Below are 13,446 nucleotides of genomic sequence, written 5' to 3' on the forward strand. Positions count from 1 at the left end.
TTAATAAGCTAATTTATTATTGGATTAAATCAATGTTAGGTCATAACTCATAAGTCCATGACTTCCTTGTTCTTTAGAGTTGAATGAAGCCGACTAAACTAAATTGAGCTGAAATGAATTGAAAATTACCGAGATGAATAGAGCTGAACTAAACTGACTTAATTGAGCTGAACTGAATTTAATTTGGCTGAAATTAAGCCGAAAAGTACATAGCCTAATGAGTCATCTCGACTCAGATCCGGTTTGAACATAAGATGAGATAAAAAAATGAGATGAGATTCAGGATAATAAGCAAAATACTCAAAACATCTCCAAATAACAATCAATCCCTTTCTACATTTTCCCCAAAATTCCCCCTTTTACAAACCCTAATAAATCAATCACAAAAATGGAAGCAACAAAAGAAGACATGTCCCTTCTCCACAAAATCACCCCACCAAAACTCGAAGACGCCGGCCTCGAAGATTGCGCCTTACCACTCCACTCAATCCACGAAGCCTTCCTCAAAGCCGCCTCCGCCGTCGCCGGAGGCTCACGTGCCGCCGACAACGATGACGCGCCACCGCACGATGATCTGATTGGGATAACTCCCGAGGTAGACCCGTCTTCCGGCCCGTGCACCGCCGTAAAAGGCGGCGCGTGGGATGCGAGTGGTGATCTGGTGGTTGGAGAGAGAAATGATGAAGATGATGATGTGAAGAAGGGTGATGTGGTGGTTATTGGCGGCGGTGGTGATGACGGAGAGAGGGGTGGTTGTGTTGATGAGATTAAGGATTTGGGGATTAAGGAGACGGAAAATGGCGGCGGCGGCGGCGACGACGACGGAGATGACGAGGATAAGAAGAAGCCTACTTTAATTGAGGGCTTTTTTTTCAATCCTTAGATTTTTTTTTCTTTAGGCCGTGTTGATTAGGGTCGGGTTTAGGTTTGGGTTCGAGTTTTGATCATTTGAAGTTATGTTCGTGTTCGGGTTAGACAAGCCGGGTTAGGTTGTTTTGAGTTTAGTTGTGTTATTTGTTACTTGCGACTTGCAAGTTTTGTGACCGTGTAATGCACAATCGTAATTTGTATCTATATGAATAATACGATGTTGCGACTGTTGTTTTTATATGGTTTAGTAAACCGGTTAAGCGTTAATGAGCCGGTTTCACATAACCGTCTCAAACCGTCTCATCTACTTTGTTATTCCGTAGATATAATCAATCAGCGAATATAACACAAGAAGTTTTTGTAATATGTCGGATGGAAGTGTCGTTCAATCCGTCAAATATTGTACTGTCATATGCGACTTGCTTAGACACGCAAAATTGAACAACTGCGGAAAGTCTCTAAATCGGCCATGATGATGGCTTCGTAGATTCGAAGTGTATGAGTAATGGTTAACAAACAGTTAACCGTGGTGTTAAATTTAAACATGTAGTAGCATTACGGTTAGATGATAGATCAAGCCGGTCATTTGCGTAGCTTGTTTCGAGTATTAAAAGGCTAGGCGGCGAGTAAGTTCTTCGTCGCCTCCAGAACTGCAGAGGTCTTCAAATCCCATGTACTCATTATGCTTGATCTTGTGGATCATGTCAACTATACCTTCCCCACCTGAGGAAAATTAAACGAAGAGCGGAGCTAAGATTTTTACCAAAACTTAAAATCGAGTAGGAAAATCAAAAACCTTAGATTTAAGGAAGTATGGAGTTACCGAGTAAAATAGCACTCGCAAATATGATGGTCGACAGAATAAAGACGATCAGGGATGCTCTTCCCGCTCTTGCTATCCATTTTTTCACCACGTATTGGCCCACAATCGAAGCGACTATTGCTATTACAGTCAGGTAAGCAGCTACAGACACCAGGCAACCGGTTAGACGATTCACTTTCTTCTGGCAAACTAAGCATGAATTTGATTTGAGAGTAAGTTCTTTAGTGAACGAACTCAGAAACTTTATAATAAAAATAAAATTTATCAAAAAAAACTCAAAAATTTCATTATAATGCTCAAAAACTATAATACCTATAATACTGGTGGTAATACATCGGATGTATAATCCACTTACTGCACTTACCATAGGGTACTGGGAATCGGTCAAGGAGGTAATATTCAATCGCGCAGATAGAAGCAGAGAAGGTCATTACAAAGGTTGCTGTGGCACTTGATACCTTCAAGTAAACAACCGTCAGCAGGAGCAACGAGTACGAACCATATGTATCTCTGATATCTGAATGTTGCAGAATAATTATACCTGAGGAATGATGCCCATCTCTAAAAACATGGGTCCCAAAAGAAAGCCGCCACCAAGACCGAGTAATCCACCAAGGGTACCAGCCAACAACGAGACCAACGCGCAGAAAATAAGCTGTGGGGTTCTCACTTCCCAATCTTCTGTGTCTTCCATCAAGTTATCTGCGACTCTTCTCCTCCGAATCAATTTAATTGCTTGGTATAATGTAACTCCAACAGCCACCGGAATCTGATTTCAGACATTGAATCAATGCCAAATTTTCGAGGTATATATATCAACTTATTAAACATTAAAAAAAAACAGCAGGATTCTTACTTGTAACAAGTTCAGCACCCAGAATGCTAGTGAACAGGTGTCTGTGAAATCCTGTTGCAATATCAGTTATACAAACGGTCGCTGTTAATTTCACATTTTCGAGGTAATGTCGTTATAGTACAATCATTATCGGAGTCATAGGAGATAACCTTGACGATTTGTATGGCCAGAAATGTAAGCCATACTGTGACAAGTATCCATAATTGCTTCCAGTTCACATTTTCAGCTAAAGAAACCTTGTGTGGCTCACTTGGACCTCCAAGTAATGACCTGTTAATTTCACCGCCACTACTTTCACCACCACCACCTGATTTTACATGTTGAGCCGACTCCTGGAATAGTTCGAAATAAGAAACTTATGAGACTAGAAACTCGAAAAAACCTCACAAAATATCAAGGGATATTCTCTCGTGTACTCCTGAACTTTTTCGTTTTCTAAGGTGTACCCCTCGTTTTTCAAAAAACTTTGACCGATAATAATTCCGTGTTACGTGTTCAGAAAACGGTAATTTTTTTTTTCCAAACCAGTTATCTCGTCAAGACCTTAAATTTGAAAAAACAATTCACCGCTTTTTGAACTCGTATCCTGTAGTTATGGTTGGTCAAAGTTTTTTTAACGAATAAATTTTGACCGACCATAATTCCCGACTACGAGTTGAGACGCCGGTGAATTCTTTTTCAAACCGAAGACCTCTTAAAGACGTTCAATTTGAAAAAAAAGTTTATTGTATTCTGAATTTGTAGTCCTGAGTTATTGACGGTCAAAGTTTTTTTTGCAAGAAAAGAGGGTATATCTTAGAAAATGAAAAAGTTACAGGGGTACACGAGAGAATATCCCAAATATCAAAGGGAAAGATGACAGTAGTTCGGAAGATGTTATAAGTTATAACCTTCTTCTTTATGGTTTCCTTCTTCCACATTTCTACACCTTTGAAAAACGACCTCGTCGAGGTGCCTAATCAAAACAAATATACCATCAGTAAGGCTGTACCTGTCAATATGACCAGGTTAATAAGAAAAGGGCAGCCCGATACACGATGGCGTCCCCGCTAGGCGAGGGTCCAGAGAAGGGTCCCACCACAACGGTGTAAAGGCTTGCCACTTTGGCAAGAGGCCGCTCCAAGGACTTGAACCCGTGACCTCACGGTCACAAAGCAATACCTTTACCAGTGCGCCAAGGCTCCCTTTCGACCAGGTTAACAAGGAAAGAAAAAAATTACCTAGGAATGCTATTATCAGCAAGATTGTAACCATCCAGTTGGCGAAAATGACATTCAAAGTGACTCCGATCTTCGATCCCAAGTAGTAGCATTGGTGAACAATAAGAGCCAAGTCATAATCTATAATCGGACGATTAAGTGTTGGGTGCCTTTTGCGAGATTGAAACAAGCTGTCGCGGTGATAACCCCATGATCATGCCTGTCCATATATAGGTTTTACCATAAGAAATCATGAAAAAGCAATCAAATAGACATGTTTTCTAACCAAGGTTTTCCGAAACAATATTTGTGGGTTGAATCAACACAAGGGTAAGACTGCGTATAGACGTGGAGCCAAAACTCGAAGGTTGAGGGGCAAGGGGGAGACGATGGGGGATGATTTCACTACAAGAAAACACGATAAGGGCGACTAAAGAAGGCGACTGCATTCACAGTCGCCAATTTGGCGACAGAAAAAAAAAAGCGGGCGACCGAAAACAGTCGCCAATTATCCTTGTGAAATAAAGTCGGGGGACTGTCCCGGCTAGCTACCCCTAACTTCGTTATTAGCCATGTAAATATGACCCTCTTGCATGTTAAGGACACGAGCCTTTAAGGTATTGGGGTAATGTTGATGTGAATGACTTACATATATAGAGATTGATAAATGAAAAGTACGACATGAAAACATACATACATTTCGAGATGGCAGCAGAAGATTTAGCATCGAAGCCAATGACCAAAGTAAGCATAGGAACAAAAATTCCGCCAGCTCCAACACCTCCAGCACTCCCAAATGCAGCTCCGAAAAATGCTATTAATGAACCTACTATTATTGTCCATCCAATCTTCAGCTCCTGTTATAATAGGAATAATTATGGTTTTGGTTGAGATGGTTCATCTATCAAACACAACGTATTAATTAAACTTAAGGGGGTCGGGACTCTATCCAGCCTTTGTAAGATTCGCTACTAGCTATATTATTACTCACTTAGGCCAAACGTGTGTGAAGAGTTAAGAACGATTAACACCTAAGAGGGGGAGGGGTGAATTAGGTGTACCTTTTAAAAATTTTATTCTTAACTTAGTTAATTAACTACTTTAAGCTAAGAATAAAGAAGTACAAGACTTGAGAAACTTAATTGAAGGTAAGTTCACAAGAAGGTACAAGCAGATTCTATGTCACGGTATAGGTGGTGTGACACGAGAACTTGATTAGGTACATGCGAGAAATAGCAAAGTGGAAGAACGTAAAAGTAAATGAACAAACAAACGACATTTAAAAAATTGGTTCAGCCTCTACTCCGAGGCCTACGTCCAACCGTTATTTTATTGCTTGTTTAGAAATTTACTCAAACTTACTAAACCCCTTACAATGAAAATAACTCGCCAACCTACTCCGGTTGCACTCAAACTTAAAGCTACTCCGCTTCAAGAGTTTATGGGTTCTATCTCAAGGTGTTACAGAATCTTGAATCTCAAGAGTTCACTTAAATGAACATGGAGATTACAATGAAGATCTAACACGAGAATCATGGAACAAACTCATCATGTCACAGTACAGCGAACTGATACTTGGAGGTTTTACAGCTTTTTCGAAAAACAGTTTTGAAGACTTAAAATCAGAAAAACGTTTTGCAAATGCTTGAAGAACAAAGCTTTCAATGCATAAATGATTTGCAAGGTTTTTACAATAAATGCTTTGGAAGTCTTAAGAAATAAATGTGACTAAGACACTCTATTTATAGTGGATTTAAGTCTTAGGTAAGTACACTTTGAAAGATTAAATCCAATATTAAAATGATAGCTTTGAGTGATGGTAAGTGTTAGACTTGTAGGCTTGGGGCTTAAGAAATCAGAAAACTTAAGCTTCTACACTCAACATGTGACAATTTACCGAAATGGCAAAAAGCCTTTCTTACTTTAGAAGTTTGACAAGTCTTCTTTGCCATTTTGGTAAAAGGTGTTTGCACAAATCTAGAGGCTTAGTCAAGTGGGCATAACTCAAAATTTGATTGTTTTCAAGTTTACGAAAATTCAAATGTTTAAGGTTTAAAGTTTGCAAAGTTTTGACACTTAAAAACATTTGGACGAAAACTCCTCCGTATGATAGTACCGAAACCACGTGACAAACGTACCCGTTGCATGGTTTTGCTATTACTTGACTAAAATGAGAATGTTACACTTACTCTTACATATATCGACTATGGCTGTGGAAAGTATCATTGTCTTGACTTCCTTGATTGGCTTGATCATCTTGAATCATTGTTGAAAGTCCATTTGATTGCTTCATTCACTAATTGTTTCAACTAAGAGCAAACAATCAAATAACAAGGGGACTTGGCATCATCAATCTAATGTGTTCTAACAGTGTGTGTGGCGCGAGGGGCCTTTCAAGCTTTTGACAAATTTCGCAAACAAATCCCATTGTGTAACCTCGTCCGAGTCAACAGAAGGCGCTGTTATGCCTTCCGCTCCATACACAAGACATATTACACAAGAAACAATGACTAGAGAAAAATAAGAAAATCGGACTAGTTGTTTAAGCTTAGCCATAAAGTTATAATAATTTTTCGATATCTGATTCATATATGTGTTTTGATCATATATGTTTGGCTAAATTTGATAATTTCAAAGGATATGTATTACATCCTGTTTTAAATGTATGCAGTGGAGTTCCTCGTTGCTGTTTGACTTGTTTGATGATGTCGATATGCACTAAAATACTGCTAGTCGTTCTCTTTTATACAAAGATTCAGTAAAGAAACAGTAGCATCAAGTTGATCATTATTGTTGTTTGTATTAGAGAATATTAGGTAGAATATTATATTAGGAATATTAGGAAAATATATTATAGGCCGAAGCTGTTGTAACGGAGGCGTCCCGTTACCAAATAGTTAGTTGATTAGGGTGATAAGAACAAAATAATAGCGAATAACAAATAAAGTGATACAGATATACGTGGTTCACCAGTCAAATAACTGGCTACGTCCACCCGGAAGGAGAGCAAATTTACTATTGTGGAGATAATAGTACAAAAGTAGACCGGTATACACGCGCTCAATATGAGCCAGAAGTATACCCTATTCTACCAACAAAATAGTAATCTCAAAAGAAGAAAAGAGATGTAACACGGTAATACACGCGCTCAATATGAGCCAGAAGTATACCCTATTCTACCAACAAAATAGTAATCTCAATATGAGCCAGAAGTATACCCTATTCTACCAACATAATAGTACGAGGCCTTTTGGAAGGAGCCCAAGAGTAAATCCGTGATGGCTTGGCCCAAAGCGGACAATATCGTACTATTATGAGTTGTGGGCACCGGTTGGGATTGAAAAAGCTGTCGAGTTATACAGATCGACCCTTATGAAGCAACTAGGCATGAATATCATGGTGTCAGCCCATTTATCTCTTTGCTTTAAACCAGAATTCAAGCATCTCTGACACGCCACCCCGCTAATATCCGGACTACATTGCACAGCAAAATGCAAATCCTCGGTAGAAGATATATTTAATTGGGCTGTCGCGAAACCTTGCAGGTTTCTCGAGTTAGCAGCTTGATGAATAAGCTCAGCCATGGCGCTATCAAATTCATCCGCGAAGGGATTTAATAAATCATCATTTATTATGCCAGTGGTATTAGTGTATATATACACTGGATCTTCCTCATCAACGGACAAAATACTTCGATTAGCATAACGCAATGTGCACTCCTCGAACCAAACAATGGCTTCTTTTAGAAATCGGCATTGCTTGGCGATTTTATCAGCTGCAGCCTGAACACAATCATGACAAACTGAAGTATCGACGTTTCCCCTGCAGTAGAAAAGGGCGTTGACTTGGTCAATTCCCGTGCCATTCGTGAAGTTCCCGAAGGTGGCTTGCAAGGCCTTAGCGGGTAGGATCGAAAACAAGGTGGTGTTGAGGGTTGATTCGAAGGTGGTGCCAGCGATATACGTGTCGTTGCTCTTTTCGCACTTGTGCATAATATAGTGCGTACCTTGGGTTATAGTAATGGCAATTTTTGGGTAGAATTGTAAGCTGAAAATGAACATAGGTGCTAATAATCGTAGGGCGGTTTTCGTGGTGTGGATATCTAACCAAGGCATCAACATGGTTAGGCTTTCGACGTAAGAGCAAATGTGGGAGGAATAGACCTGTTGATAGTTTGATACTGCACTGGATTAGGTCCAAAGACACCGCCTCCACTCCTTTTAACATGGTTGACGAAGGATTAACATTATTATTCAGTTTTCGGTATATTTAGTCAATTTTATTTAACTAATGTTCAACTTGAGCTTACATTGAGTAAGTTGTTGAACATTCTCTGGTTGACTTGATTAAATAGATGGAAATTATAGGAAAGCATTCCTTCGGTTAGTCGCCGATCTTGTTGATCGCAGATTAGAGGACTACGATCAACAAGATCGGCGACGACCACGAATTGAGCAAGGTGAATGTCATCTAAGAGGAATCGTAGTCCTAGATTAGAGGACTATGATTCCTCTTAGGCAAGTATTCTCATATTAATATTTTAAGTAATCTTTCTCAATTCGTGGTCGTCACATGGCTCGTAGATTAGCAATGTGACGACCACGAATTGAGCAAGATGAATGTCTACGCGAAGAACTGTATTATCCCGTTTTATGTCGTTTTTACGACAGCTTACTTAAAAATATTAATTATGAGAATACTTGTCTTGATAAATTAAACATGGACAAATCTTAATTGGCTAATTGTCAAAGTTGATGTCAATTATGACCAAGTCGAATAAGGTCAATAGATTTGGAACGAAATGTATGATTTTAGACGGTTAACTTCTCGTATTTTTAAGTTCATTCTTGAAGGCAGTTCCATATGCTCAAACTCGGGTTTTGTTGTCGGTAAAAAAAAAGAGAAAAAGGATTACGCATCTGAGGTAGTACCTCAGACCTTGTAGTTTTTGAGCATATATACATTTTTTCTGAGCATATTACCATTTATAAATATAGTTTTTGAGCAATATTATATTTTTTTAGTGTAATGTTTTAGTAAATGTGCTCAAAAACTTTATACGAAAGCATAACTCAAAAACTTTAAAATAAAACTCAGAAAATAAACAATAAGAGGTACTACCTCAGATGTATAGTCTATGAACTGAGAAAAAAAAAAGGTAGTACATGTACCCGAAAGGAAATTAGTCTCCCATATAATTGTATGAATACATTGAAACGACGCGATGAGAATAATTCGATTTATAGGCATATAATAATTCTTCTAGGACGATTAATTTATTAATTTTGGACATTCTACATCAAAACATGAGTCAATTGTGCAAAACTTCTATAAGTAAATCATCAAGTTCGAGTCATATATATTATCAACGAACAACAATTATGCTAAACTGAAAATAAAATATTAGGACGGGATTTCAGCCGTATATCAAAGCATAGCTTGTTTTCCTCGTCTGTCACAAGATAGTTTGTTTCGACCATTAAGCCTAGGCGCGACAGGAGACAGAAGACGCGTCTTATGGAAGACCACAAAGGTCTTCGAATCCCATGTACTCATTGTGATTTATCTTGTAGATCATGTCCGATATTCCTGTCCCACCTGCGGAAAAAAAAAAGAGACGACGAGCTAAAGTTTACTACCATTTTAAGCATAAAAATCGAAATACAAGAGTTTAATAAGGATGTGTAACATTACCAAGTAAAATAGCACTGACAAGTATGATGGATGACAAAATGAAGACGATTAACGATGGTCTTCCGGCTCTTGCTATCCAATTTTTAACTACGAATTGCCCAATGAGCGAAGCAATGATAGCTATGCTGGCGAAGTATATTGCTGCAACACAACCAACGACATTGATAAACAGAAAATTGAACAACTTTCGTCACTTGCAAATTGCAATTATTTTGCCTACGGTGTGAAGGAGTGTAATATGGAGCTTAAACGCGATACCATCAAGGAAAAAACAAAATATTTAGTATGCAATCAAAGGTGTACCGTAAAGTAATGGGAATCTATTGAGGAGGTAATACTCAATCACACACAGGGATGCAGAGAATGTCATTACAAAGGTCGCTGTGGCACTCGATACCTGATAAACAAGTAGTTAGAAGTATTCGACATTAAGTCATGTTGGAAAGAAGGGAATACAAGAAGATACATAATTATAAAAGAGCTTGTTTTAACTCCTAACTCCTAAGCAGATGTCAGCTAGCTTAGCTGGTAAAATCACGACAGGTGGTGCTCATGACCTGGGTTCATGCCTATATTTGCCCTTGTGGCTCTCTTTACACCAAAAAAATCAGTGTAACATAGTCGATATGAGACAGTATATACCTGAGGAATAATACCGATCTCTAGAAACAATGGACTCAAAAGAAACCCGCCACCAAGACCAAGAAGGCCACCAATCATACCGGCTAGTAGTGCTACCAAGGACTGAAAAAGAAGTTGTCGAATAGAAATGTAGCCAACTGGTTCTTCATCTGTACTGTGGTCTATTTCTCTACTCTTTCTCTTCTGTCTAAGTGCTTGATAAAAGCTTGCCCCATAAGCCACCGGAATCTGGATATATTAGTGGAGCGAGCGAGTTCACAAATTGGACAAATAATCATAAATCGGAAATTTAACTAAATATTGAAAAGTGTTCTATACTTGTAGCAAGTACAACACCCAATATGCAGTCGAGCAGGTTGTCGTGAATTCCTGTAATCAAGCAAATTTAACATATACGGTCAGTCGATCATCACATTGGATATCAAAAGTCGACATTTTTTCTTGAAAGACGAGTTAATTGCTTGCGTATTTGTGTAGTACCTTAAAGATTTGGATGGCAAGAAATGTAAGCCATACTAATATGAGCATAGTCAATTGCTTCCACTTCACATTTCCGACTAAAGAAACCTGATCGATAATGCAAGAAGTGTTTTCATTGAGCTCGAATTTGATCACTGTTAAAGACAAACAGATGTAGAAATCTGTATTCGATATGATCTTACCCTTGGTTGTTCGACAGGACGTCCGAGTAGTGGTGTCTGCAGTGTTTCAGCTCCAGTTTCACCTGATATATTCATATTAACATTTAATCAGCTCTTACTGCGCGCTAACTGAGGGCAACAAAGTAAATTTAATTTAGGATGAAATTGTAAGAATATAAAACCGATCATGGGACTCCAACAACCAGCTTAAGTTTTTGGTTGAGATGGTATCTTGACATGGTATCAGAGCGACAGAGCCAGTGTGACCAAAAGGTCACGGGTTCAAATCGTACCACCTCTTATTTCTAAAGTGGCATATTTAGCATCAAATATGGGGAGGCCTGCATTGCATCGACACTCAAGCACGCAATGGGCATTCGTCTGAGGGGGCGTGTTAGAATATAAAACCGATCAGGGACTCCAACCTTCAGCTGAGAAAAGAATTTAATTACCTGATGTCTGTCGTAGAGCGGCTTCCTGAAAGGTCAAAAAAAGAAGAAACAGTAAGATTACAAACAAATAAAAACAGATATAAGAAGATGCTATATAACCTTTATCTTCATTTCTGTTTCCATCTTCCACATTTCAACACCCTTGAATAAAGACCTCGACGATGTGCCTAAATCAAATCGAAAATTAAGTAAAACCAGAGTTAAAACGATCATGGTTGAGACCCAACTATTATAATTATTCCTATTACGCAATCCTGTGTTTATCAAAGCAAAAATACTAGGAAGAAACAGAGAGTTTACTGAAGAAGACTATAAGGAGCAAGACTGTGACCATCCAATTGGCGAAAACGACATTCAAAGTAACTCCGGTACTAATCCCAAGTAGTAGCATTGGTTGGACAAGAAGAGCCAAATCATAGTCTATAAGAGGTTTGCTTTTTGTAGGGTGCCTTTGCTTAAGGTTGCAAAATACTGTTGCACCTGATAACCCGAAGATCATACCTATATATCCATGTTAAGAATACGACGTAAGTGGTGACTGGTGATGGAACAGGGCTTGCAGAGGCGGTCACCCCATGAACAATGAAAAGTAAGATCAAGAATTGTGCAAGTTCATACATTTGGAGATGGCAGTAGAAGACTTTGGATCAAATCCGAGAACCAAAGTAAGCATGGGAATGAATATTCCTCCTGCACCGATACCTCCTGCGCTTCCTAATGCCGCGCCACTGAATCCAATCACACTGCCTACGATTAATCTCCATCTGATTTCAATTTCCTGTTTTGCAGCAACAACATTACCCTAATGCTTTAGACTTTTTTTTTTTTATAACGGGGAATGGAGCCAATTGCATGCAACATTACTCTTGTATTTTTTTGGGTAAAGGAAGTCACATGGGCTATGTTAATGCTGACGGAATTTGAACACCACCTCTCAAAACTTTCCTAACTAAGTTGACATCTGCATGTAAAAGACTACTACATAATCACATATACTCCGTAGGTTAGCCCCGTTCTTTTCAGCCGAAAGGAGCTGAGCTGAAGTGAACCAAATTGAATGGAACTGAGCTGAACTGAATGAAGATGAAATAAGGGTTAATTTGTGAAGAGATAAGCTGAGTTAAACTGAATGAAACTAGGGTGAATCGAATCGAATAGAAATTTGACGAGAAATGAAAACGAAAGTGAAATTAAGCTTAGAAAAGAACAGGGCAAATTGCATGAAAAAATAAGTCATTCCTTTGCTACTTCACGATACAAGGCTAGAATTTTGAACATGTGTCATGAGTACCAAACTTTACTAGCTAAACTAACCGCTGAAGTCTGTTTGTTACGCACAACATATTGTTTATTTTCCAGTTCCTTTTAGTTGACCTCTCCTTTTATTTTACATTCCTCTCAATTTTCAAATTTTGTACATAATTTGTGATAAACTATTTTTTGTACTTGCCTTTTTAATTGTATTGTTTTTCTCAAGTGAATCTTTAAATGCACACATCACAACGAATTTTGGTCAATACCGCGACAAATATTTTAATAAATAAATCGAACTAAGTTTCTAATAATGTCTTAATAACAGAAGAATACAAAATTTCTATTAATAGAGTAGTTAAATTACGATTTGATGTCGAATCTGTCAATAACTAATCTTAAACCCGTATAAGTGACAATTTATGACAGAAAATAAAGCAAAGTGAACAACTACAAAAATACATACTCACCTGCAAAACATATGCATAGCTTGAGGATGCTTTCAAGAACAGGAAATTGATCAGCTTAGCACTAGCATCGTCTCCATCGACAATAGATGGCTCGGAAAAGGCTCCCTTTCTCGAGTACTTCCGGCTGCTTTCAGCCCCATAAACACCACATAGTACCCAACAAGCAGATATAAGAAAAACAAAACAAAAGCAAAAACTAATATGTCGAAGCTTCGACATTAACAAGGATGAACACATGATGTTTTTATGTTTTAATTTTTTAATTTTTTTTTGTTTTTTTTTTGTTTTGGTTTGAAGTAAAATGAGCGCGTTATTGTTAAATTGATCGATTCATCATAAAATACCGACATAAATTGAAATTAATATATATACAGTTATAGATCGACTATAGTAATGTGTAATATAAGCTGACTTTGATAAGTTCAAAAGGCCAAAGTACATCAAGGAAAAAGAAGACATGTCAACTTTTCGAGATTAAGAAGAAACGGATGAACAAAGACAGGAATTCGGAGTATAAATGAATAGTAGCAGAATTGCAGCTATATTGC

The 13,446-nt window shown here is 38.2% G+C and overlaps 4 protein-coding genes across 4 annotated transcripts; 1 reads left to right on the top strand and 3 right to left on the bottom strand.

Moving 5' to 3' along the window:
* Nucleotides 1-388: 388 nt before the first annotated feature.
* On the top strand, nucleotides 389-883 carry LOC141612830 (uncharacterized). Its single transcript, XM_074431579.1, has one exon. The coding sequence runs from the start codon at nucleotides 389-391 to the stop codon at nucleotides 881-883; it is 495 nt and encodes a 164-aa protein (XP_074287680.1).
* Nucleotides 884-1,076: 193 nt separating this feature from the next.
* On the bottom strand, nucleotides 1,077-6,304 carry LOC141610907 (sulfite exporter TauE/SafE family protein 3-like). Its single transcript, XM_074429218.1, has 10 exons — nucleotides 6,118-6,304; nucleotides 4,446-4,605; nucleotides 3,770-3,968; nucleotides 3,440-3,504; nucleotides 2,699-2,881; nucleotides 2,550-2,600; nucleotides 2,235-2,462; nucleotides 2,058-2,151; nucleotides 1,694-1,834; nucleotides 1,077-1,593 (listed from the first exon to the last, which is right to left on the bottom strand). Exons 3-10 carry the CDS (start codon nucleotides 3,801-3,803, stop codon nucleotides 1,478-1,480), a joined length of 912 nt encoding a protein of 303 aa, XP_074285319.1. The 5' UTR covers nucleotides 3,804-3,968; nucleotides 4,446-4,605; nucleotides 6,118-6,304; the 3' UTR covers nucleotides 1,077-1,477.
* Nucleotides 6,305-7,059: 755 nt separating this feature from the next.
* On the bottom strand, nucleotides 7,060-7,740 carry LOC141612831 (cysteine-rich repeat secretory protein 4-like). Its single transcript, XM_074431580.1, has one exon. The coding sequence runs from the start codon at nucleotides 7,738-7,740 to the stop codon at nucleotides 7,060-7,062; it is 681 nt and encodes a 226-aa protein (XP_074287681.1).
* A 1,322-nt stretch (nucleotides 7,741-9,062) lies between these two features.
* On the bottom strand, nucleotides 9,063-13,117 carry LOC141612832 (sulfite exporter TauE/SafE family protein 3-like). The gene is made up of 11 exons (XM_074431581.1): nucleotides 12,899-13,117; nucleotides 11,796-11,955; nucleotides 11,277-11,344; nucleotides 11,178-11,202; nucleotides 10,747-10,808; nucleotides 10,565-10,651; nucleotides 10,403-10,453; nucleotides 10,085-10,312; nucleotides 9,746-9,839; nucleotides 9,443-9,583; nucleotides 9,063-9,346 (listed from the first exon to the last, which is right to left on the bottom strand). The coding sequence occupies exons 1-11, from the start codon at nucleotides 13,115-13,117 to the stop codon at nucleotides 9,264-9,266; spliced, it is 1,218 nt and encodes a 405-aa protein (XP_074287682.1). The 3' UTR covers nucleotides 9,063-9,263.
* Nucleotides 13,118-13,446: the final 329 nt, after the last annotated feature.

The sequence above is a fragment of the Silene latifolia genome, chromosome 11 (genome assembly GCF_048544455.1).
Source record: "Silene latifolia isolate original U9 population chromosome 11, ASM4854445v1, whole genome shotgun sequence".
NCBI lineage: Eukaryota > Viridiplantae > Streptophyta > Magnoliopsida > Caryophyllales > Caryophyllaceae > Silene > Silene latifolia.

Excerpts from the sequence above, each read along its gene's own strand:
- LOC141612830 (XM_074431579.1), top strand. The coding sequence starts at position 389 with ATGGAAGCAACAAAAGAAGACATGTCCCTTCTCCACAAAATCACCCCA.
- LOC141610907 (XM_074429218.1), bottom strand. The coding sequence starts at position 3,803 with ATGGTTACAATCTTGCTGATAATAGCATTCCTAG. Across the intron at positions 2,882-3,439 it reads AGGAAACCATAAAGAAGAAG|GAGTCGGCTCAACATGTAAA; the intron begins GTTATAACTTAT and ends GAACTATTCCAG. Across the intron at positions 2,152-2,234 it reads AGATGGGCATCATTCCTCAG|GTATCAAGTGCCACAGCAAC; the intron begins GTATAATTATTC and ends GTTTACTTGAAG.
- LOC141612831 (XM_074431580.1), bottom strand. The coding sequence starts at position 7,740 with ATGCACAAGTGCGAAAAGAGCAACGACACGTATATCGCTGGCACCACC.
- LOC141612832 (XM_074431581.1), bottom strand. The coding sequence starts at position 13,117 with ATGTCGAAGCTTCGACATATTAGTTTTTGCTTTTGTTTTGTTTTTCTT. Across the intron at positions 10,809-11,177 it reads CGCTCTACGACAGACATCAG|GTGAAACTGGAGCTGAAACA; the intron begins GTAATTAAATTC and ends TGAATATATCAG. Across the intron at positions 10,652-10,746 it reads GTCCTGTCGAACAACCAAGG|GTTTCTTTAGTCGGAAATGT; the intron begins GTAAGATCATAT and ends ATTATCGATCAG.